The 22,781-nt window shown below is 41.8% G+C and overlaps 1 protein-coding gene across 2 annotated transcripts in view; it reads right to left on the bottom strand.

The window, feature by feature from the left end:
- SP3 (Sp3 transcription factor) overlaps nt 1–5,863 on the bottom strand; it is a 55,805-nt gene extending 49,942 nt beyond the window's left edge. The window contains exons 1-3 of one of the 2 annotated variants that reach the window (XM_061135228.1): nt 5,206–5,863; nt 4,430–4,569; nt 3,791–3,928 (exon numbers count right to left, since the gene is read on the bottom strand). In XM_061135228.1, the coding sequence (XP_060991211.1) occupies nt 3,791–3,928; nt 4,430–4,569; nt 5,206–5,212 (285 nt within the window). In that variant the 5' untranslated portion in view covers nt 5,213–5,863. The remainder of the gene's footprint in view (nt 1–3,790; nt 3,929–4,429; nt 4,570–5,205) is intronic. The other variant, XM_061135229.1, reaches the window with a different exon arrangement.
- Nucleotides 5,864–22,781: the final 16,918 nt, after the last annotated feature.

The following is a 22,781-nucleotide window of genomic DNA, read 5'->3' as shown; positions in this document are numbered from 1 at the left end:
AGTAAATAAAAATATCTTATTTAAAAATTGCAAAGAAAATGATAGGAAAAAATGGGATCAATAAAACTGATCTTGAGATATTAGTGTCTTCAATGAAAAACTCTGTACCAGTTTCAAATCAACTCCACAAAAAAATATGCCCCAAATGTTTCAAAACTACAAACCCTACAAAGATGATTTCTTTTAACTGAAATTTCATCAGTAGTATACTAGCAAAATAAATAAACTAGAACATTTGAGACCAAAAAAAAGTTGTAAGAATGTTTGATGTTAGGCTACTAGAAACAGTATAGACAGAGAGACATAAAAAACACATAACCCAGGCAAGAATTAGTATTTGGTTTGGGTTCAAGATAACCCTCCACATTAAGCTTACACACTAAGAGAAAAATGGTGTTTCTCTCAGTAATTCTAATATTCTACTGACAAAACACCAATTAACATGGACACTGGCATTATTTAAAACGTTGTAATTGAAGGTAGTCCAAGTTTCCCTCTGTATACAAACACATAATCACATGGTTAAAAAAGAAGACCACAACCAAGAGCAGCCCTGGGACATTACTACAGCAAATTCATTACAAGGGCATTCTCCACTGCAACCAGGCATAAAATGGGGGGACGGGGGAGAAGGGGGGAAATACAAGAATTTATCTTTTCAGATAATAACTGTGTAAAGGAAAAAAGAACAAATTCATACCAACTTATTACATCTCATTTGGAAAGGATTAATAACCCCTCAGTTCCCACAAATGGCTTTACAAAAGCCAGAAATAGGCAAGAAAAGAATAACTGGAAACAAGTGTGAAGCTAAGGTGGGAAAAAAACAAGAAACATTCTAGGGCAAGTACTGAAGTTTCTTAAAATCTTCAAAGGGAACAGTAAAGAACATAGACTACAAATATAAAAACAATTACCCAATGAATTCCTTACAATGATAGTGTAAGTCTTATCTGAAGAGTCAAAATAATTTTTATATAGTAAGTTATTATTCACTTTGTAGTTCACAAACATTTATGTAATAAATGAAACATTACAAGTTAAACTAAAATTTAGGCAATGTCTTTCATAACACTTACTTATACAGATTAATACTTAAGTGCAAATGAGTAATTCACAGGTTCACACAAATGTAGACTGGATGAGTTAATACCTCAAAGTTCTTCCATTTCTATTTCTTGATTTACTACTAAAACTAACTACACAACTTAATAATAAAACATAAAAACCTTGCCATTAAATCAATTTTGACAGTCTATGCTGTGGGACATTACAGGTGAGGCTGCTTTGTGATTAGACCTATTCAGCATTATAATGAGGGTGCCAAAAATTCTTGGCCAGGATCCAGGATGAACACAAATCATAACAGATTCTAAACTGAAAATATGTAAAGCAAGTCTGTAGTTCAGCTATTGGCTTTTCAATGCCCCTCTAATCCTAAAATATCAAACTAGTATAAAGTTGCATTTAAAAAAGTTTTAAGTAGAATGTTGTATATTTCAACTTGATCTTAAACATAATACTACTATGTGCAATGTGGTATCCTGAGTTGGATCCTAGAACAGAAAATGGAGTGATATCAGAACAAAGTCTATAGTTAATAACACTACCAATGTTAACTTTCTAGTTTTGACAAATGAATCATGGTTAGTTATATCAATATTAGAGGAAGCTGGGTGAAGGATAAAAGGTAATTTTCAGTTCTATCTTCGAAACTTTTCTGTAAATACAAAATAAACCCAAAACAAAACTCTTAGAGAGCACACCTACAAAAGCTCTCCGTAAACCTCTCATAATTCCTAGTAATTTGAGGAAAGTCACATTATCCAAGCACATTTTTAAAGTGGGGAAAACTCCTATGAAATCACTTAAATTCTCTCTTATCTACTGAGATGTCCGTATCTACAATTCATTTTTGAACTGGGAAAATAATTTTCCCATTTGGTAAGGCAAACACGCTCAAGACAGTCATACTATTTTTTACTCAGTGAAAAATATTATGCACAAATACCAAACATACAAAGAAAAAGTGCTTACAGTGATTGTGGTTCATGTTAATCTGGCGGGAAATGTGATGTCAGTAGAGATTTGGTAGTTCAGAGGAGGAGCTGAAGAGGCAGGGAAACAACTTCCCTACAAGTCTATGGCCACAGTAGGCTAAGGTTGGAGACAGTATCCTATTCCACCAGTTAGACTTACATATACATGTATATATACATATATTCTACTCCTAACTTCCTCCTTCACTTCTCTCCTCCCCCAATCACTGTGCTGATACCTAAACTTGGTTAAGTTGCAGTTATAAAGTATTTTGTTCTTATTTGAAAAACTTAAAAAGATAAGTAGACACAATCTGCCTTGCAATTTTACTCATGTAGTGTTTTGTAACTTTTTTTTTCCTTTGGCACTGTGGGCCTAAAGGGACATAGTTCATAAAAGAGGTTTACCAGTTCATAAATTTGTTTGAAAGTAACAATGCATCTCACATACACAATTTTATGCCTTTACATTTCAACCTGGTTACAAAAGAACAAAACCTAAAATCATACTTTTAAGTCAGTAAATCTATTCACATCCCCCTACAGTGTAATTTCAAGCATTAAAATTACAAATACAATATTTAACAGTAATTATTCAGCTGAACAACAGCTTCACTTTTAATGTCTTGGAACACTAAGAATTTCCTGCAGACTACAGCAAACTTTTTCGTCTACAGTGACAATTCAAAATACTACAACACAGACCAATTCCTATAATCCACATTAAAAAAAAAACACAATAATGTAAGCGGTTTCAATTATTTTAATAAGTGAACACATCTCCATGTTAAACTAATGCAACAACAAAGATTCAAACGAATGTAAACTTCACAATAATCTTAAAAAACTGTTTCTAGCTAATTTGTATTAAGCCCTCCTCTAACACTGGCCAGCTCCTCCCCCTGCCCCAGACAAACTAAAAACCCAAAAAGAATCCCACCACATTCCATCAGACTAGCAACCACAATAAATGAAAATATAGCTTTGTCAACCAAATTCAACTGTAAGCATGGTATGCATTAGCATTTATGTAAATATAATTCCTTACACGTACTTGTTTCTTCTTATTCAACTTCAAAAGCCAAAATATTATCTAAATAACTTCACCGATTCCAACGATCACTTAAACTCCATTTAAGAACAATAACTGTAAATTTAAGTAGCCTGCAAAAACTAAAATTCTATCATTTCGAATGGCCATTAAAAAAGCACTCAAAAGGTGTTCATTCCTGTATACAAAAGAGTAGTTCAAAGAGCAAACCTTCATTCCTTTAAAAAAAAAAAAAAAAAAACGATTTAACATTTAAGTCAGTAAGATCTAGTACTCCGAGCAGAAAAACCTCCGAGTCCAAAAAACACTAGAAGCTAAAGACACTGGTTCTGTAGTTGATACTATCTATGGCCGATAGGCTGTGCTTGAAATTTTTGTAGCGTTCGGCGAAGGAGTTTTCAGCACTGATATGAATTTGCTCAAACATCCATTTTGGAGGCCTCTACCCCCACCCTCTCAGACTTCATTTTGTAGTGAATGTGGATGGAGGTGCTGCAGTGACAATTTAGAGAAAGCCTGGGCTGGCTTCTGATCCAAACCAAGCACGCCAAAGAGCAGGAAAGGGTGCCCCGGCCGCGCGGCCGTCCGTCTCGCGGCAGGCGCGGGCGCCGGGGAGGCCTGCAGGCGGGCGGGCGCGCCGCGGGCCCGGGATGGCGGGCGCTGGGCCTCGGCGGGGGCGGGCCGCGCGCGCGAGACTTACCGCTCCGGCGGCGGCGGCGGCGGCGGCGGCGGGGGCCCCGGCTGCGGCGGCCGCCTCCTCCTCGTCGTCGCCCGGCGATGGCGGCCCTATCTTGCTGCAGGTAGCGGCCAGCAGAGCGAGCGGTGACGGCTGAGTGTCCTACCCCCGATGGGCGGGTTCAGAGAGGGAGACAGGGGGAGGGGGTGGCGGTTAGGGCCGGGCCGCCGCTCGCACAGGAAGTGCGACTCTGGCCTCGCAGGCAGCGCCCGGGCGAGCGCCAGCCCGCGCTCTCCTCCTCCTCCTCCTCGACTCCGGCTCGCGCCCTCCCGCTCGCACGCACACCGGCCCCGCCGTCCGCGGGAAGGCGGGCGGCGGACTGCGCGCCGGGCCTCCACCTTCCGCCCGGAACCCACCCCCGGGAGGGCGCACACTCTCTCACAAGCGCGCGCGCACACACACCACACACACACACACACTCAGTCTCTCACACAAAAAGGCGGCGGGCGGGGGAGCGCGGGCGGGGTCGGAGCGTTGGCGCCTCGGGCGGGCAGCTCCCGGGGCGGGGGGAGGGGAGGAGAGAGGCGCGGAGGGAGGGGAGAGGCGAGGGGAGGAGAAAGCGGCGCGAGGGGGGAGCCGGGCCGGGGCTCAGCCGCTCCTCACCTGGGCCGCCGCCGCCGCCGCCGCCACCGCGCCGTTTCCGTGCTGCTGCTGCTGCTGCAGATACTCGCCGTGGCCGCCGCCGCCGCCGCTGTCCACGTCCAAGGCAGCCATTTCCTCTTGTTTCACGGGCTTTTCGGGAGCTGCAGGCACAGCGCGGGGGGGTGGGGGTGGGGAGGAAGGCGGGTGGAGGAGAGGGAGGGGGCCCGCGGGCCGAGGCGAAATTACTCCGAAAGCCCGGACCGAGTCCCCTTCCCCTCCCCCACCCGCCCCCCGGCGGCGGCGGCGGCGGCGGCGGCGGCTCCCTCCTCCCCTCCTGCTGCTGCCCCCGCCCGCCGCTGCCTGTAACCCTCCTCCTCCTCCTCTTTCCCTCCTCCTCCTCCTCCCCGCGCTGCCCCTGCCCCCTCTCCTCTCCTCTCCTCCCCTTTCCCTTCGCGCCGCTCGCTCTCACTCGCGCTCGCTCCTCTCGCACCGTCAGTCACTCACACGCCCGCCCGACCGCCGCCCGCGCCCGCACACAGGGGGATGCGCTCCCGGCGGACCGGGCCGCCCGCCCCGGGCCCGGCGGGGACACTGCGTTGCTGGGGCTTGAAGGGTGGACGGTAGCTGGCGGGGAGGGGAGGGAGGCGGAGGGGATTGCGGCTTTCTGCCTCTCACAGACACTCGGTCGCACACAGGGGGCCGGGAGCCGGCGGCGGCAGCCCCCGGCTGGCTGTTGTCGGCGGCAGCGGCGGCGGCGGCAGCAGCAGCAAGGGTTGCTCTCTCTCGGTTTTACGTACCGGTCATAGTGTGTTTAGGGCACCTCAGGCGGGGCTCCCCGCCGCCTTACACATGGTGAGGAGCGAAGGCGGCGGCGGCGGGAGAGGATGCGGGAAGCGGCGGCGGACACGGCCGGAGCGGTCCGGGGATTTTTTTTTCCTATTTTGATTGACTGTGCGGGAAACACAAAAGGTGGAGCCTCCAGCCCAAAAGGGGGGAAGAGGGTGACAGCCCGCCCGGAAGTTCCGCCCCTCTTCTCCGCGCTCATTTGCCATCACGGTCTTCGTCGCGAGCTCTCATTGGCCCAGACGCCCGTCCGTCACTCGGCCTGGCGGCACGCTTCCTGTTTGCCCCCCGGGTGGAAGGGGAGAGACAATGAGCGGCCGTGGCGGCGTAGGTTCCCGAGAGCGGCCAAGGCTAGCCTGTTACCCCGCTGTGCCCGCCTCGTTCGTCGGCTGCCGCTGCCAGGGCGAAACGCAGGCCTCTTCCACCTTGTAGGCGCTTGGAGCACGCCCCGGCAAGCCGTGGGGGAGCTGAGCTGGGGAGGAGATCCCGTCCCCGAAGGCTCGGGCTCCACTCGGCGCTTCCTCCATCCTGGCAGTAGCCGGATCTCCCCAGGGCCTCTCGCTCTCCGAGCCGCCGGTTCCCTTCGCTGCCGGGAGGCCGCTGCTGCTCAGCCCCGGGGCTGCTGCTGCGGCCGCTGCTGCTACTGAGCAAACCAGGCCCGCCCCGCGAGCCCGGGGGGAGGGAGCTGGTATTGGGGGAGACACCCCCTCCGAGGCTGGAGGAGGATTTTCTCTCACACACGTTCAGCTCTTAGATTCAGTCTGAGCCACCTCGTTCCCATCGCCCTTTGCCCCTGGTTTCCAAACTGTCTTCCACTTATACGTACCCTGGAAGCAGGCATTTTAAACAGGAATCTCAATTCACCTCACAGGAGAGCTTTCATTCTGGCCAGTGGCACCGAAACAGACAAGTATATTTCATTTAACATATAGTGTATATATTCAAAAGAACAGAATCCTTAAAAAAAAAAAATTCAGTCACATAATCATTTTGTTGCACAAACATGTTATTTAATCGTCTTGGTAGCAAGTGAAATATCTGAAAAAGCCCAGCAGTAATTGCCAACATTTTAAAAATAGTGAATCTCAGCGAAGTATCTTTTTATTTTGGACCATTCATTGAAAATCTCGTTTCACTTACTGGCTAGGTTAACACACCTTTGCTCTTCATAAAGCGTTAAGTCTAGCCACCCATAGGAAGCAAAGTACTTGGCCACAGAAGTTCCGTTCATTTCCTCACTGATACCAATTAACAAATGGAAATGAAAAAAAAAATCATTTTCAAACATTTTGAAATGTTTGGTCCATAAACCATTCTGACAAGATGCAGAAACACTTCATGTAATCTAATTGAAAAAACAGTAATAACCTACCAGAGCTAACTATTCTAGTTTTATAACTGCAGTGCTTTTAAGAGACACAACTACCGAAAGTATCACTACTACATAATCAGATTCAGAGGACCTGCTCAGACTGCACTGAAAAGAGTCACTGTCATGGAATATCTTAAGAAAGCTGGAGATGAAGGTAGTCTCTGAAAAGAACATGTTCTCTTAGCTATTTCAGTACTGTAGCCAAAACTTGAAATGCGGTTTGTGTTAATTAAAAGGTATTTTCTCTGTGAAAGATAGCCTCTCAGTGGCACCCACTGTTATGTTACATAGGAACTCAGAAATTGCACTTGCTTATCAGGAAGGGATCACTGTGCTAGGTATTATTTATACTGTCTTCTTTCCAAAGATGATTGGAGGAACCCCTTGCTGGCCACTGTTTACATCACAGCAGGAGATCTGAATGTCACTTTATTTTCCCTTTTTCTCAATTTCCTCATTTTTTAAAATCTTACATGTGTTTTTATAAGTTAAATCCTTTGGAAACTGTGGTGAATGTCAAAGGACCTCAAAGACTTCTATAGACCCACTGGCACGAACCCTTTCACCCATCTTCAGTACCCTTTTTCTTTCCAAAGAGAAGAAGAGAAGAAGCCATTAAATAATACTTGATTCACATCTGCAAGAGCCTAGCCATTCTGTATTAAAAACAATGACAGCCTGGTTAACTGCATCACACCTAAAGGACTCCCCTTTCCTTCACAATCCCTACTACCTTGCTTCCCTTCTGAACATCTATTAAGTGAACAATATAAAATTACCAGTATTCACCCATTGTTGTCTAAAAAGGTGGCAGTTTTGTATAGTTGCACCTAAATCAATGTTTACTTAACATAACCTTTGTTCCTGTGATCCTGATCCACCTTTTACCTACCTCTGAATCTCTTTAACCTGTGCACACTGGATTTCAAGAATCTTCAACTTGTTCGCCTTAGGTAATCACTAACATATTTCAGGAATATTCTAGTTGAGATTGACTAGGTGTACTTAACCCCTTTCATATTTCATATCTTCCCTGCTTTCTCAAAAATACGCCTCAAAAGCTATATCCCTTGGAACTAACACTTTTGAGCTTTTGCTGTGTGCCAACTCCTTTGCATCTTTAACCATCACAACCCTAAGAATCATGAGTATCATAAGTATCATGGGTTCATCATTTTATAGATGAGGAAACTGAGGCTAGCAAGGTTTTTAGACTTACTCAGTGTCATTTTCAAATAAATAGCAGAGTCAGGCTTTAAATCCACATGTCAGTCTCACAAATCAACATATCAAGTCTTAAATGATCAGCTTAAGAGACTTATCCATTATGTAAAAAATAAAGAGATGAGAAAAAAATAAAACAATAAAGTAGATAAAAACAATACATATTTATAATGGAGATCATTTTTAAAGCAAATCTTAGAATGTGAACTACTTGTGTTAGGGGTCATATATTTTGAATGCTCTAACCAATACTGAACACGCTGTGGATGTTTAATTAATGCTAAACCAAAAAACTGTCAAGACTATTATCTTGTGGAAAAATGAATGATGAATAAAAAAATTACAATTAACCAATACATACTATATGATACAACTTCTTTGACCTAATGATAGCTCACCTCTTTCAAGATCACCTTTTCCAACTGAGTTAGACCCTCATTTTCATTCAAGCTCCATACCAATGATATCACTGTGGTGCAAAAGGACAGATATTTTTATAATTCATTTTATTATATATATATATATATATAAATATATTTATATATATTATATTCATTCATCATTCATTTTATAATTCATGAAATCCCATTCTCTTTATCCAGGCTATTGACATCCCTGGGTATTCTAAATTTTCTAAATTATTAGCAACACTTCTAAAGTCATCTTCATGTCAGTCCAGGAAGCTTAGTCCACTGACATATTTCTAAGCTCTTGCAATTTTCGAAGAAAAGATGGATTATGTGTTTCAACCTTTTTAATAATCTGTGTTAGAAGAATATAAAGTACAGGGAAGTATCTTGTCAGTTATCTTAGGGTAATATAAAATGCTAGAAATTCTTTTGGTTGTACTCAGGAAACATGGGGTAGCTTTACTTAAAAATATACTTTAATAATACCGTACTTAAAACTAAATAAACCTGATGCTGTTAAGGTGAGTTCTCCCTCAATGATGAAGAGTCACTTTTGACATGAAGTGTAACATACTTTATTTCATGATTAAATCCCTATCTTATAATGGATTTTTTTTTTTTTTTTTGGCCCACACCTCATGGCTTGTGGAATCTTCTGGGCTATGACAGTGAAAGCACTGAGTCCTAACCACTAGACTGCCAACGAATTCCCTTTTTCTATCCTTTACTCCTATAAACCAGACATATCTACCAACTATTCTCAAAATAGGCAACCATGCCTAAGGCCTAGTTAGAGGAGATAAAAGAAAGGGGAAAAAATAAAGAATGGAATGGCAGAGAGCAAGTTGGATAGAATTTTTGAAAATATTGAAAATATTTAGAAAATATTGAAAAGTTTTTATTTTATAATACCTGCCACAAGGAATAGAATTTTTCTAATTAACCAAAAATGGCTGAAATGCACCATGTCATTACTCCATTTCAATTCTAGAGGTAAAGTAAGAAAATGAAAGCAACTATACACATACACACACATTTATTATATATATAAATGTGTGTATATATATGCATATATATATATTATAATTCATAGTGGTTAATAAATTATGGTATATTAACAAATTTAATAAAAAGAGATGATTCATCAAAGATAAATCTCAAAAATAATAATAAGTGAAAAAAGTTATAATAGGATAAACAGAATACCACAATTACCCAACATTTAAAAACACAACTTATATTCTATGCCATATGTGGATACATGTGGAGAAGAACTATAAATCTTGCATGGGAATGATGAATACTAAATTTTAAATGGTGATCCCCCTTGGCATGGAGAGGAGGATGGGATCTGAATGGATTTGCCGAGGTCTTTGTTTGTATTTGCAAGTTTTGCTTAAGCTAAGCTGAGTAGACTGTTTTATGATAGTGTTGTTTATTACTACCCTGTTTGCCTAAATATTTCATAGTAATTATTTTAAACAAAAAAGAATAAATTAATACACGAGTGTATGGCAGAGGTAGTAAATCAGCATGGCCAGGCAGCTGATTGACTGAAGGGGCAGAGACGAGGAAGAGAATGATTCATATATGACTAAGTTTTCCAGCTTTAGTAACTGGAAAGATGAGCTGGAATAAAGAACATAAAAAACTGAATGAGTATGGGATGAACAATCATGAGTTTGATTTTAGATGTTGAGTTGGAGGTTGGAGTTTGGAGTTGGAGGTTGGAGGTTAGAGTTTAGGTGTTGAGTTGGAGGTGCTAGCAGGATATCCATGAGATATCCAACAGCCTATTATGGACTTGAACCCATAGCTAAAAAGAGAAGCAAATGTAGGTCAGGGATTTGGGAGCCTATATAATAACAGAAAATAGATACATTGCTTTCTGTCCCCCCCATCCACCCCTCCTTCCTGGCACAGAGCTCCTAACATCTTGTGATTTCCTGAGTGATAAGGGCACTAGGAGCATCTTTTGTTCAAATAATTGGTCTTTTACCCTGGATCTTGACACAGAGCTCCTAAATCCCTTGGAATTTCGTGGATGATAGGAGTATCTTTTGTTCTAATGAGTAGACTGAGTGGGGCTCCTGGACGGGGCTGAGCATCATAGATAGTTTTATTGGACAGCATTACAAAGATATAGAGAAATACTCATTTGAGAGAAAGTCAGAGGGCAGGTGACTTTTCAAGGGAGGAGAAAATTTAAGGAGGAAATGTTAACAGTGTTAAATGCTGAAAAAGAATGAGAATCAGGGTAGGAGCAATCCATGGATTTAGCAATAAGGGAGTCATTGGAATCTTTAAGATAGTATTTTGTTGACACCATCCATTATAGTAACCACTAATCACACGTGACTAGCGAGCACTTGAAATGTGGCTATTGTGACCCAAGAAATGAGTTTTTTATTGTTTTTAATTAATTTAAGTTAATGGGCCTCCCAGGTAGCATTAGTGGTAGAGCACCCACCTGCCAATGCAAGAGACGAAAGAGGTGAGGGTTCGATCCCTGGATTGGGAAGATCCCCTGGAGTAGGAAATGGCAATCCACTCCAGTGACTCTTCCCTGGCAAATTCCATGGACAGAGGAGTCTGGAGGTCTGCAGTCCATGGGTCTCCAAAGAGTCAGACACACCTGAGCAGGAGCACACATAATTTAAATTTAGATGGCCACACGTGACTACTAACTACCACACTGGTAAGTGTACATTTAGGGTTTCTTTTCCTCCTTCCAGGCCCTAAGTGATGAATGTTACTCCAGACTTGGGTTTGGATTCCCTGAGCTTTTCTTTACAAACTCATCCCCAGGAAGCACCACCACTCCTGCAACTTCAGCCATCTCTAAATTCAATCCCAAATATCTGTATCGTCTCCTGTCCCCTGAGTTCCAGTTCCATTACATCAAGCACTGTCAGTTCCTCTAGAATGTCGCCCTTTAACCTCAAACTCAGAACGTTCAAAGCTAAACCCGTAACTTTCTACAGAACCAGATCCCTTCTCCCTGTAACATTCCTGTCTCTGACAGCAATTTCCTCATCCTTTTCTCAGAGGTCCATACATGAAATTGCCTTGGACACATTTCTCTCTTCTTTCTCACTGGCAGCCAGTTCCAAGATGCTAACAAGTTTTCCTGCAGAATCTCCTTCAGCTACCCACTGAAACCACACAATGTGTTGAGCTCTATTCCATAAAGAAGGCTGAGTGCCGAAGAGTTGATGCTTTTGAACTGTGATGCTGGAGAAGACTCTTGAGAGTCCGTTGGACAGCAAGGAGATCAAACCAATCAATCCTATGGGAAATCAATCCTGACTATTTACTGGAAGGACTGATGCTGAAGCTGAAGCTCCAATACTTTGGCCACCTGATGCAAGGAGCCGACTCACTGGAAAAGACCCTGATGCTGGGGAAAGATTGAAGGCAAATAGAGAAGAGCATGGTGGAGGATGAGATGATTGGATAGCATCAATCCAACCGATTCAATGGACATGAACTTGCTCTAACTCCGGGAGATGACAAGGGACAGGGAGGCCTGGCGTGCTGCAGTCCATGGAGTTGCGAAGAGTCAGACACAACATAGTGACTGAACAACAACAAATTCCATAAGATAGTGTATAGCCCCTACCTCCAAGCAGCAGATAAGCCATTTATGAGAAGAAAGATAAACATACACACATTCAGATAAAATAGAAGAGAAATAACAAAGTCTAAAGTTGGCTACATGCATTGATAAGGGAGAATCTTCCAAATTCAGAAATCACTGAGGGTTAGTTGCCTCCTTCTGAAAGAAATCAGAGCATGCTTTTCCCTGTCTGGACTTCTGTAGCTCTAGATAGTATTCCAGACTTTCCTGCTCCCACCCCCAAATTAACCTTCCATTGCCTCAAAAATGTTAGTGATTCCCATTATCTAACATATACAAGGGTCTCTCTCAAAACCCTTTACTGCCCTATATGTAATCGCTCTATGCTGTGTGTAAAGTTGCTCAGTCATGTCCAAGTCTGTGTGACCCCATGAACTATAGCCCACCAGGCTTCTCTGTCCATGGGATTCTCCAGGCCAGAATACCGGAGTAATTGCATGCCCTCCTGTAGGAGATCTTCCCAATGCAGGGATTGAACCCACGTCTCATATGTCTTCTGCATTAGCAGATGGGTTCTTTACCACTAGCACCACCTGGGAAGCCCAAAAATATTGTATGGAGTAGTTTGCATGGGGGATTTCTTGCATCGTAGCACTTCAAGCCAAATCTGAGACAGAAGAAGAGACCAAGAGAGAGAGAATATGGAGAATACCAACCTTCTGTTTCCTTTCTTATGTTAATCACTCTGTCATGTCCAACTCTTTGTGACTCCATGGACTGTAGCCCACCAGGCTTCTCTGTCCTTGGAATTCTCCAGACAAGAATACTGAAGTGGTTAACCATTCCATTCTCCAGGGGATCTTCCCGATGCAGGGATCAAACCCTGGTCTCCTGCGTTGCAGGCAGATTCTTTACCATCTGAGCCATCGGGGAAGCCTGAACCTTTATCACCAGGCTTATTGTGCCCTCTCGCCTGTATTCTTGAAAATTCTAAAAAACCTTTAAGCCTCAGTTCAAGCCTTAACCTTATTTCCATAAAGGCACTGCTTCCAGCAATTAGTAATTCCCTCACTTTTAACTGTCTGTGTGCCCTTAATATTACACTTAACTCACAACCATATTGTCATCACTGTTTAAATCCTACACATTTTGTGCCCAAGCATGATATCTCACCCTTCTTCTGTGACTTGTAAGCAGTGATTCTCAAGGAAGGAGAGCGTATGGTTTGAAAAGAAAACAGCTCTTCATTTGTTCCACTGGAACTTTTGTTTTTTTAAGGTATGACATTAACTTATTTGAATTTCAGATATTAAAAGAAAATGCTAGGGCTTCCCTGGTGGCTCAGTGGTAAAGATTCTGCCTGCCAATGCAGGAGATGAGTTTGATCCCTGGTGGGGGAAGATTCCACATGCCTTGGAGCAACTAAGTCAGTGCTCCACAACTATTGAGCCTGTGCTCTAGAGCCCAGGAACCACAACTACTGAGCTGATATGCTCTAGAGCCTGCTCAGACAGTAAAGCGTCTGTCTGCAATGCAGGGAATATGGGTTTGATCCCTGGGTTGAGAAGGTCCCCTGAAGAAGGGAATGGCAACCCACTCCAGTACTCTTGCCTGGAAAATCCCATGGACGAAGGAGCCTGGTAGGCCACAGTCCATGCGGGTCACAAATGAGTCGGACATGACTGAGTGACTTCACTGTGCTCTGCAACAGGGGAGGCCACTGCAATAAGTCTACACATCACAACCAGAGAGTTGTGCAACTAGAGAAAAGCTCATGCAGCAATGAAGACCCAGCACAGACAAAAATAAACAAATAAATAAAGGTGTAACCAAAAAAGAACAAGAGAGAAAATGCTAGATTTTTAAAAACTTTTTATTTTGTATTGGAGTAAGCTAATTAACAATGTGATAGTTTCAGGTAAACAGCAGGGCAACTCAGCCATCCATATATATGTATCCAATCTCTTAGAAAAGGTTAGATTTTTACACTTTATCAAAAGAGACATATTTAAGTACAAGAAATAATTATATTTGTTGTGGGAAGAGAAGATAATCAACAAACATCTGTTGAATCGCTCATTGATTTCAATACACCACGAATTTGGATTCTGTTACGGTGACAGTTTCAGACATCTTATTTTGATGGAGAAACTGCTAATAATATGACCTGCTGATTGTAAAGAGATCACAAAACTAGTATTGATCAGCTGAACAAATCATCAAAAATTTGTAAGGAAATCTTTAAATATTTTTATTATATACCACTTGATGTATATAAAATATGTACAATGTATATGTAAGTTATAAAGCATAATAAATAAATAAAGTGGCTCTACAACCTAATTTAATATATTTTCTGGTATTGATGCACTACCCAGAATGCAAGTGATCTATCATCCCTGACAGCAAGTGTCATTATTATATTTTTTTTTTTGGCCCCACCTCACATCTTGTGGAACCTTAGTTCCTGGGCCAGGGACTGAACCCAGGCCCTTGGCAGTGAGAACTCAGAGTCCTAGCCACTGGACTGCCAGGGAATTCCCAAAGTATCATTATTTTCCCTCTAATTATACATATTTCAGTGAGTTATTTTCTTAGTCTACTCTACTAAAGACAGAATGTTTTTACTTAAAATATTAATATTTAAATTCAGTAGTCAATATTCCTTTCTTATAGCATTTGAATTATTTTTATTTATTTATAGCATGTTTATTTACTTACCTAATGAGTTTTCACTCTTTTACTCTACTTGAACATTGTGATTTCATATTACTGTGAGATAATCTTTCTACTTCATATTTCCTCCACCCTGAACTGAATAAGCCACTTATCTGCTTATGTTCCTAGTCTACTCAAGTCATTTCATTCCTGTTTTGTATCAACGGTCCCTCCCTCTGGTTTTGTATAACAAGCTTACTGCCTGTTCCTTCTAAGTCACTGACAAATAAAATGAATAAAATTGGTCTTAATATTGATCCCTAGAGCTTTGTAATCCATCCATTCCAAACTATTCCACACTTTGATATCAAAGTCAATGTGTAATCTACTTAAGTAGTTCATCCCCATACCGTACTTTAACTTCTAGATTAGTTGTTTCTATAGTATTCTTTGTATGAGCCCAAATAATTGGTTCATGGCTTCCCTGAGCTGATATTTGTCGTTAGACGCAGAGATTATTTCACATAACTGTGGCAGATAAGATGTGAATTCATGCTGACTTTTTAAATTAAATCATAACTTTCTGATACTTTCAATCATTTTTCCTACAGAATTTACCTATGTCTTGTCCTCCATGAAATTTAAACTTAATAATTCTACACCTGTACTCAAGAGAAAAGGGGTATTAAAGAAATGAGCAAAACTTTAATGGAGATTTTATTTATTATAACTGGTATAGACATAGTCTATCAGTATTTCAAGTCACCTTTATCTTTATTGATGAAATCAAACATCTGTGAAGAATCAAGAAGATACTATCTGAATTACAATTGTAAAAAACCTAGTAGTCAAAAATTCATGTACTTGTGCTTTAGAAGGATGTCTCACTATGTGCTTGGTCACTCAGTTGCATCCGACTCTTTGCAGCCCCATGAACTGCAGCCTTCTAGGTTTCTCAGTTCATGGAATTTTCCAGGCAAGTATACTGCGGTGGGCTGCCATTTCCTTCTCCAGGGGATCTTCCCGACTCAGAGACTGAACCCAGGGCTCCCACATTGGCAGGTGCATTCTTTTTACCACCATGCCAGTTATACTTTGATTAAAAAAAAAATGCTGATTCTGAATTATTGGAATTTCCTGTCACAAAAATACTAAAAAATGAACTTCAAAAACATAAATAAAAAATTAAAAGCTGATTCTGTGTGTGTGTGTGTGTGTGTGTGTGTGTGTGTTTTGCTGCACTGAGTCTTAATTGTGGCACATGAATCTTCATTGCCAAGTGCAGGACCTAATTCCCTGACCAGGGATGGAACCCAGGCCCCTGCATTGGGAGCACAGAGTCTTTAATCACTGGACCACCAGGGAAGTCCCTACCTTGATTTTTAAATGAGAGGGAAAAAAGTAAGAATCTTCACTTTAAAAAATCTAGTAGGAAAAAAAAAAATCTAGTAGAATACTGAGAGTGGAAGATTCTATAAGAACAGCATAGGGACCCTTGCATAGAGGGGTTTAAGCAAATCATGGAAACTTTTTTGAGCAGGAGATGAGAGCATGTGAACAAAGGCTTAGAAATGAATATTTTGAAAGTACGTAAAATCCAGGGATAAAGCAATGGAATGGAAAGAAGTACAAACTTTTTAAAGCTTATTTAATGTATGATAAAAGTGAATGCACAAAAAGGCCAACTAAATAACCACACAGAATACCCTGCAAACAAATATCTCTGAAAACATTATAAATAGCAAGATAATAAAAAGACAAGCAGTGTATATTTCATATATGGAAAGTCCCTCTGCAAGACAAACCAGGGTGGTTAGTTACCCTACAGTGTTAACATCTTATATGACCATGGTATATTCGCCAAAACTTAGAAACCAACATTGGTGAGTTATTTCCAACTAAACTCCAGACTTTATTTGGATTTCACCTGTATGTCCTCTAATGTTCTTCTGTTCCGGGATATAACTCAAGACACCACGCAGTGTTTGCTGTCCTGTCTTCATGTTCTCTGGCCCATGACGGTTTCTCAGTCTTCCCTTGCTTCTCACAACCTTGACTCTTTTGAGGAGTAATTGTATTCCATAGAAGGCTGCCCTCAATTTGGGATTGTCTGATGTTTTTCTCGTGTGTAGGCTAGTGTAATGGGCTTTGGGGCCCTACTTTATTTTTAAGCTCTGCAAATGTCAGTGCTCATTTTCATGGTTGCATTAGTCATTGTGGACTTTAATTTCCTCAGAACATCATTTCAATTTTTAAAAAGGGATTAAATCACTTGTTTTAGTTCTAGAGAGAGTTCTCACATTACAATTTCACAAAGAGAAAAATCAAATTGCTTCAAATTAAAAAAATTCTTATTTAAAATTGGAAAATGACAGAGCTCATTGCTCAAGTTACCTTTGAAGCCATAAGACTTCTTCCACTGGCACCATCCTCAGGGGGTAAAAATATATCACCATTTGACTAAATAAATAATGCCATGAAGGTTTATTTTTCTGTTTATGGAAAGAAAATATATTCTCTGTAGAAAATTTATAAAACAGAGATGATGACAAGAAAGAAAAATTAATTACAATTCTACTATCTTAGAAAAACAACTGGTTATAACTGTTAACCTTCTTTTATATTCTTTTAGTCTATTCATCAGATTTTCTTTTGTAAAACTGCATTACAGTTATATGCTAATTTTAGTTAACTTAAAATTTGATATATTATGAATATCCTTTTATACAATTAAATACCTATGACATCATTTTTAATACATGCATATTTCATAGTATGGTTATATTATTTAACCTTGTAGCTAAATAGTTACACAGATCTCTGATAATTTCCTAAATATTAATTCCTTTTTCATTTTTGGCTATACCATTTGGCCTGTGGAATTTTAGTTTCCTGACCGGGGATAGAACTCATGTCTTTCGAAGTGCAGAATCCTATTCCCTGGACTATCAGGGAATTCCCTAAAGTTAAATGCCTTTAAGTGGATCTACTATACTAAAGGGTACATACATTTTTAAGTTTTCTGATATACACTGCCACATTGCCCTCCAATTTATATACTCACTAGCTACTCATAAAAGTACCCATTTCTCTACATACTCACCTACGCAGTTTTTATTTTTAATCCTTGCCAATCTGATAATCAAAAATATGGCCTTTTTGTTTAAGTTGCATTTCTCTGATTACTAGGCAGGGTGAGCATTTTTATATAGTTAGTACCATTTGTATTTCATATACTGTGCATTTTTATGCTATTATACCTTTGATCAAGATATTCACTGTTTTCTTCTTGATTTGAAAGTGCATTTTTCAGAGGAAGGGGGAAACACCTTGATGCACAGCTTGCAGCATCTTGGTTCCCAGGACCAGGAACAGAACCTGTGCTCCCTGCAGTGAAGGCAGGGAGTCCTAACCACTGGACCACCAGGGAATTCCTGAAAGGGCAGTTTCAAATGACCTTAAACTTGTCTTATATGTGTTTCAAACATACTTTTCCCAGTTTTTAATTTGTATTTTGATATTCAGAGGTGTGAAATGTTCTCATTTGTTTCCTGCCTTTGATAGGTGTTTTTGGTGTGGGGTTTGGTTTTGGTCTGTTTTTATATTGAACTCAGTCCTGAATCCTGCTTGTCCCTACTCAGGGCACCCCAGGTGAGTCTAGGCATCCTGTCGTGCAGCAGTTTCAGCACAGGTTGACACGTTCTCCTTCCTAATAAGGCAATGCCCTGAGTCCTCAGAACCCCAAGTTTTAGGAGAGAAAAAAGAAAGAAAGAAATGAAAGCAAATTCAAAAGCACACTGACCAGGCCCTGAAAACTGCCAAATTCAGGCCGCCACCAACCTCCAAGGAAATAAATTCCAAGGCCAGTAATAAAAAAAAAAAAAAAAAAGCCTACCTCTTAAGACAATTCAGCTCTCAAGCCTCAAATTTATCTGTTTCAGTAGCTTTCGTGCTGTGTGGAGTAGGGCTTCCCAGCCCACTGTGTGTGAACACCCCTGCCTTCAAACCCTTCCCTGGGGCTCCTGGCTCCTACAGGGAGAGGAGAGCTTGCGCTCTGAAGTCAGATTCAGGAAAGCCAGGAGTTCTCTTCCTGTTTCCCCTTCCCCTTGCCAAAGGGGGACAGGACAATCTCAAGGCAGATGTCAGGACTGAAAGTTATTAGAAAGAACTGGAAAGATTCAAAAGACTTCTTCTCCCCCTGCCTTTAAAAAAAAAAAAAAAGTAAACATTTAACACAGCAAAGTTTTACATAAATTTAAGCCAAGAAAAAATAATAGAAAAGAAAAACAGGGGAGGAAGGTGGGAGTGGGGTACAGGAGGGAGGGGACCCATGTATACCTATGGCCAATTCATATTGATGTACGGCAAAAACCATCACAATATTGTTAAGTAAATATCCTCCAATTAAAATGAATAAATAAATTTTTTTTAAAGAAAAGAGAAACATAAGGCAAGAAGAATTCTTGGTTCACAGACAGTAGACGTTGTCACTTTTGTGTTGTGAATTAAGGAACCTGCTCAAGGCCTCCTCCTCACACATTTCCCAGAACATCTCCCTACCACAAACTCACCATAAACGGTTCCTTTCTGAAGTGCCTGATCTGATACCCAGATAGAGTGGGTGTTTATGAGTAACTGTTAGAAATTCTTGGGAAGTACTGGAGTATTGATGGAGAAGGAAATGGCAGCCCACTCCAGTATTCTTGCTTGGAGAATCACATGGACAGAGGAACCTGGCGGGCTGCAGTCCATGGGGTCACAGAGAGTTGGACACAACTGAAGTAACTTAGCAGCAGCAGCACTGGAGGATATGAACTAGGTGTTCATCTTCAGAAATACAGATTGCCCTTCAGAACATAGAGGAGTACCGCTATAACCCCAGGGTACAGTTCTCCCTGATTTGCCATTTCCTGTTGAGAAGGGGATCTGATGGGCTAAGAGCGCATACAGCTTTGATTAAAGTGGGAGCAGCAACTGGGAGAGGGGATTGCCTTCTCCCAGAGTAAGAAACACATGCTTACTCTGCACACCCAGTAATCTAGACTTGGTCCTGAGGGAGATACCACACTGACGTTCAGAGGCCTTCAAAATAGGAAAAGGGAGGCGGTTTTCACCCCAACCTACTCATGACTCCCAGAAGCCCAGTCTAATTCCAGAGCTGCAGATCAGAACAACTCAACATCCTAGGTCACATCCCTGATTCTAAAAGGCTCCAGCCCAGCTCCCACTCAAGGAAGTTGTGATAGAGAATTATTTTTAACACTTGCAAACTGCCTGCTTTCTAGAGTTTCCTTGTTGGTGACCTTACTTTGCTGTCTGGCTTCAATATTAACTCAGCATGCAAGGTGAGTGGAGGGATGTCCCAGCTCAAGCTTAAACTGGGCTCACAGCCAGGGTTCAGATTCGTCTGGGCAGGTCTGATGGGTTTGCCAGGCAGGAATCTCTCAGCACCAGGGATGCAGGAGGCTCATACATAATAACATCCTAAGGCAGTGGGTGTGGCAGGACACATCAGGGGTATCAGAATCACCAGGGAAATGTTAAAAAAATATGTGCACCCTGCACAAATGCATTTCCCATTCTGATTGTGTGTGTGCACGCATGTGTGTGTAGACACATAGGTATACATTAGCAAGGAGCACTGCTTTGGTGTCAAGATTGGGCCCCAAGATTGGTTCTCTGGAGGACTCCAGAGAATACACTATGACTTCTGTACGTGAGAGCTGCTCCCAGCGTGCTAACAGTCAGACCCTGCTATGTAGCTCTGAACGCTGATGGCTTCCACACTTCAGGGACTCTCTACATCAGGAATCCTTAAACTGGAGACCACGGATTCCTGGGAGTCCAAGAAGGCTGCAAGGGTCCACGAAGTCTTGAAAACTGTGTGCAACTCACTGGGTATATATGTTTATTTTTCTGGAAATAGGTTCCACAACTTTCTCAGATGCTGAAAAGAGGATATGATTCTCAAATAGTTCGGAACTGGCAAGGCCCCCCAAAAAAAACCGGGGCAAGAAGATTGGGTAAGGTTTAGAAAGCCACTATAATAAATGTGGACCAAAGCCAGAAAAATACTGTTTTTTCAGTTGTCAGTTGCAATGACTTATTTTCACCTTGAGGCATCAGTGACCTGGTGAAACCTTGAAAATATGAAATCCCACCTGTGCTTCCAGCCTACCTCAAATGTCTCCACCTCCTCTTTAACCAAAAAGTATTGCTTCCTTGCCTAAGCCTTGTTAGTGTACCTCTTGAAACACTGAACGCTTTCCCCCTCGTATTTTAGACAGGCATGTGTACACATCATGTCTCCTCTACAAGGTACAAGCTTTGAGAGTAGGAATCGTGTCATACCCATCTTCTTCCCGTTACTGTGTCCAACATAGCGTATTTACTTAGTTATTACTGGAGGCAGGAATGAACAGATCACAAGTTTATCCTATATGCCAGACTTTTTTCCTCTCTCTACTAAAAGCAACAAACCCTATTTTCTTGTAAATTATGCATTTTGAATGTATTCAAGCATTCAATGTATTGTCATAGTTAATTGATGTGCTTTTTTACACCTTATCCAATATTTACCTGCTTTATCTGTTTACTTGGTAGTAAATTGCTTAAAGGGCAAGGATCATGTGTAACTCAAACTAGATAAACCCACATGCCTCTTAGGAAGAATGCATGGGGCTAATCAAAGAGTTCACTGCCCTGGCCAGCACACCCAAGAGGAAATCTTTCATCAGAAGACATGGACTCAGAGGGAACAGAGGTTGATAAAAAAGAAAAAAAGCAAGTATTAACAGAAACTAAGGAGAAGAGCAAAATCATCAAGTTGTGGAACTGAATTCTAAAGAGGAGATAAACCAAAGAGAACAGCCTGAACCTGCATAAGGAAGAGGAGTGTGAACCAGAAACAGCCCAGCCTCAGAGGAGGCGTGGCTGGCCCGCAGTTCAGCGTTTTGGCCCTGGCTCCAGGCAGGTTTTTCAAGAGCTGCCAGGTTTTTCCTACCCCTGTTACCCTATTTGGATTATTCCCTATTCGTGTCAGGCTTTTCTTGTGTTCAAAAAACCCTGACTTTTTTATATGCTATTATATGTGCAATGATGTTAATCAAATTGTTTTACAAAGTTAACTCTGTTTGCAGAGTGGAACACAAGCCAAGCAGAGAATTTCTCAACTTCTCTGAGCCCATCCCTGATTATCAGAGCAAGGCACATGCAAAGACAAAGCAGCTCTCTCCTCTTTTTCTCCTCTTCGACCTCAGTTTAATATTTACTTACAAACATATCCACCCACAGGTTACCACACCCTTAGTTCTCCACAGTCAAGTCTGGAGGGTTGTGTGGTCTTATTGACCATTTCAGTTTAATGACTGAATTGTACAGTATGATGACTCTGGGGAAGTTTATTCATTGATGATGGGCAGAGCCAAAAATGTCAGACCAACCATTGTACAGACAAGGGTCACACCAAAGAAAGTGCAAGTAGAAGGAGAAAAGGCCAAGCCGCTTAGTGTCTATGTGGATAGTAGCTTAGCCAGTGAGTCATAATTATCCAGAGACCAGCCTTAGGGCACAGGGGGCATTTTGGGGGTGAATGCAGTTAGGTAAGTTAGATATTCTCACATTGTTTATTTAACTTATCACAACTTTGAAGTATTCACTCATCATTCAACAGCATGTATTGAGTGCCTAGGTGCGAGATTCATCACTAAACAGAACAAAAATCCCTGCTGCCCTGGTGAAGTTCATGTTCCAGCAGCAAAGAGTGCCATCCGGGCATCATCTGTCAATCCTTGTGCTAGGTTCGCATCTTCTCTAGGTCTGAACTCTCAGGGGTCCTCATCTTGCTTGTCTCCATTATCTGCATCTCTGGGCCCCAGATGAGTTTGCATTCAGCTCCCTAAATCTTTAGAAAAGCAGGGTCTCTACATTTCTGGGTCCCAGGTACAAGTCGACCCTCTCTCGTATGCATGTTTAAATATGACATTTTCCTCACCACCTCAGCCTGGCCATTGGAAATCTGTGACTACTGAGAGAGACTTCCAGGACAAAGGCTGGGAAAAATATGGCAGATATGGATGTTTGAACCCATGTACTTCTCAGATGAGGAAATTGAGATGGAGAAAGGTAAAGTGACTTGCCAGCATCACCCATGGGGACCTGGTCCTATCCCCTGGCTCCTTCCTCCCTGCCTAGTGCTTTTCTATCACATGATAAATAACACAATCCTTGGAATAAAACATCACCCCAAACAGGATGAAAACAAGGCCTAGGAACTGGAGCTGGGTG

The sequence above is a fragment of the Dama dama genome, chromosome 33, assembly GCF_033118175.1.
Source record: "Dama dama isolate Ldn47 chromosome 33, ASM3311817v1, whole genome shotgun sequence".
Taxonomy (NCBI): Eukaryota; Metazoa; Chordata; class Mammalia; order Artiodactyla; family Cervidae; genus Dama; species Dama dama.
Note: the sequence above shows the minus strand (reverse complement) of the source record. Positions and strands in the feature narration are given on the sequence as shown.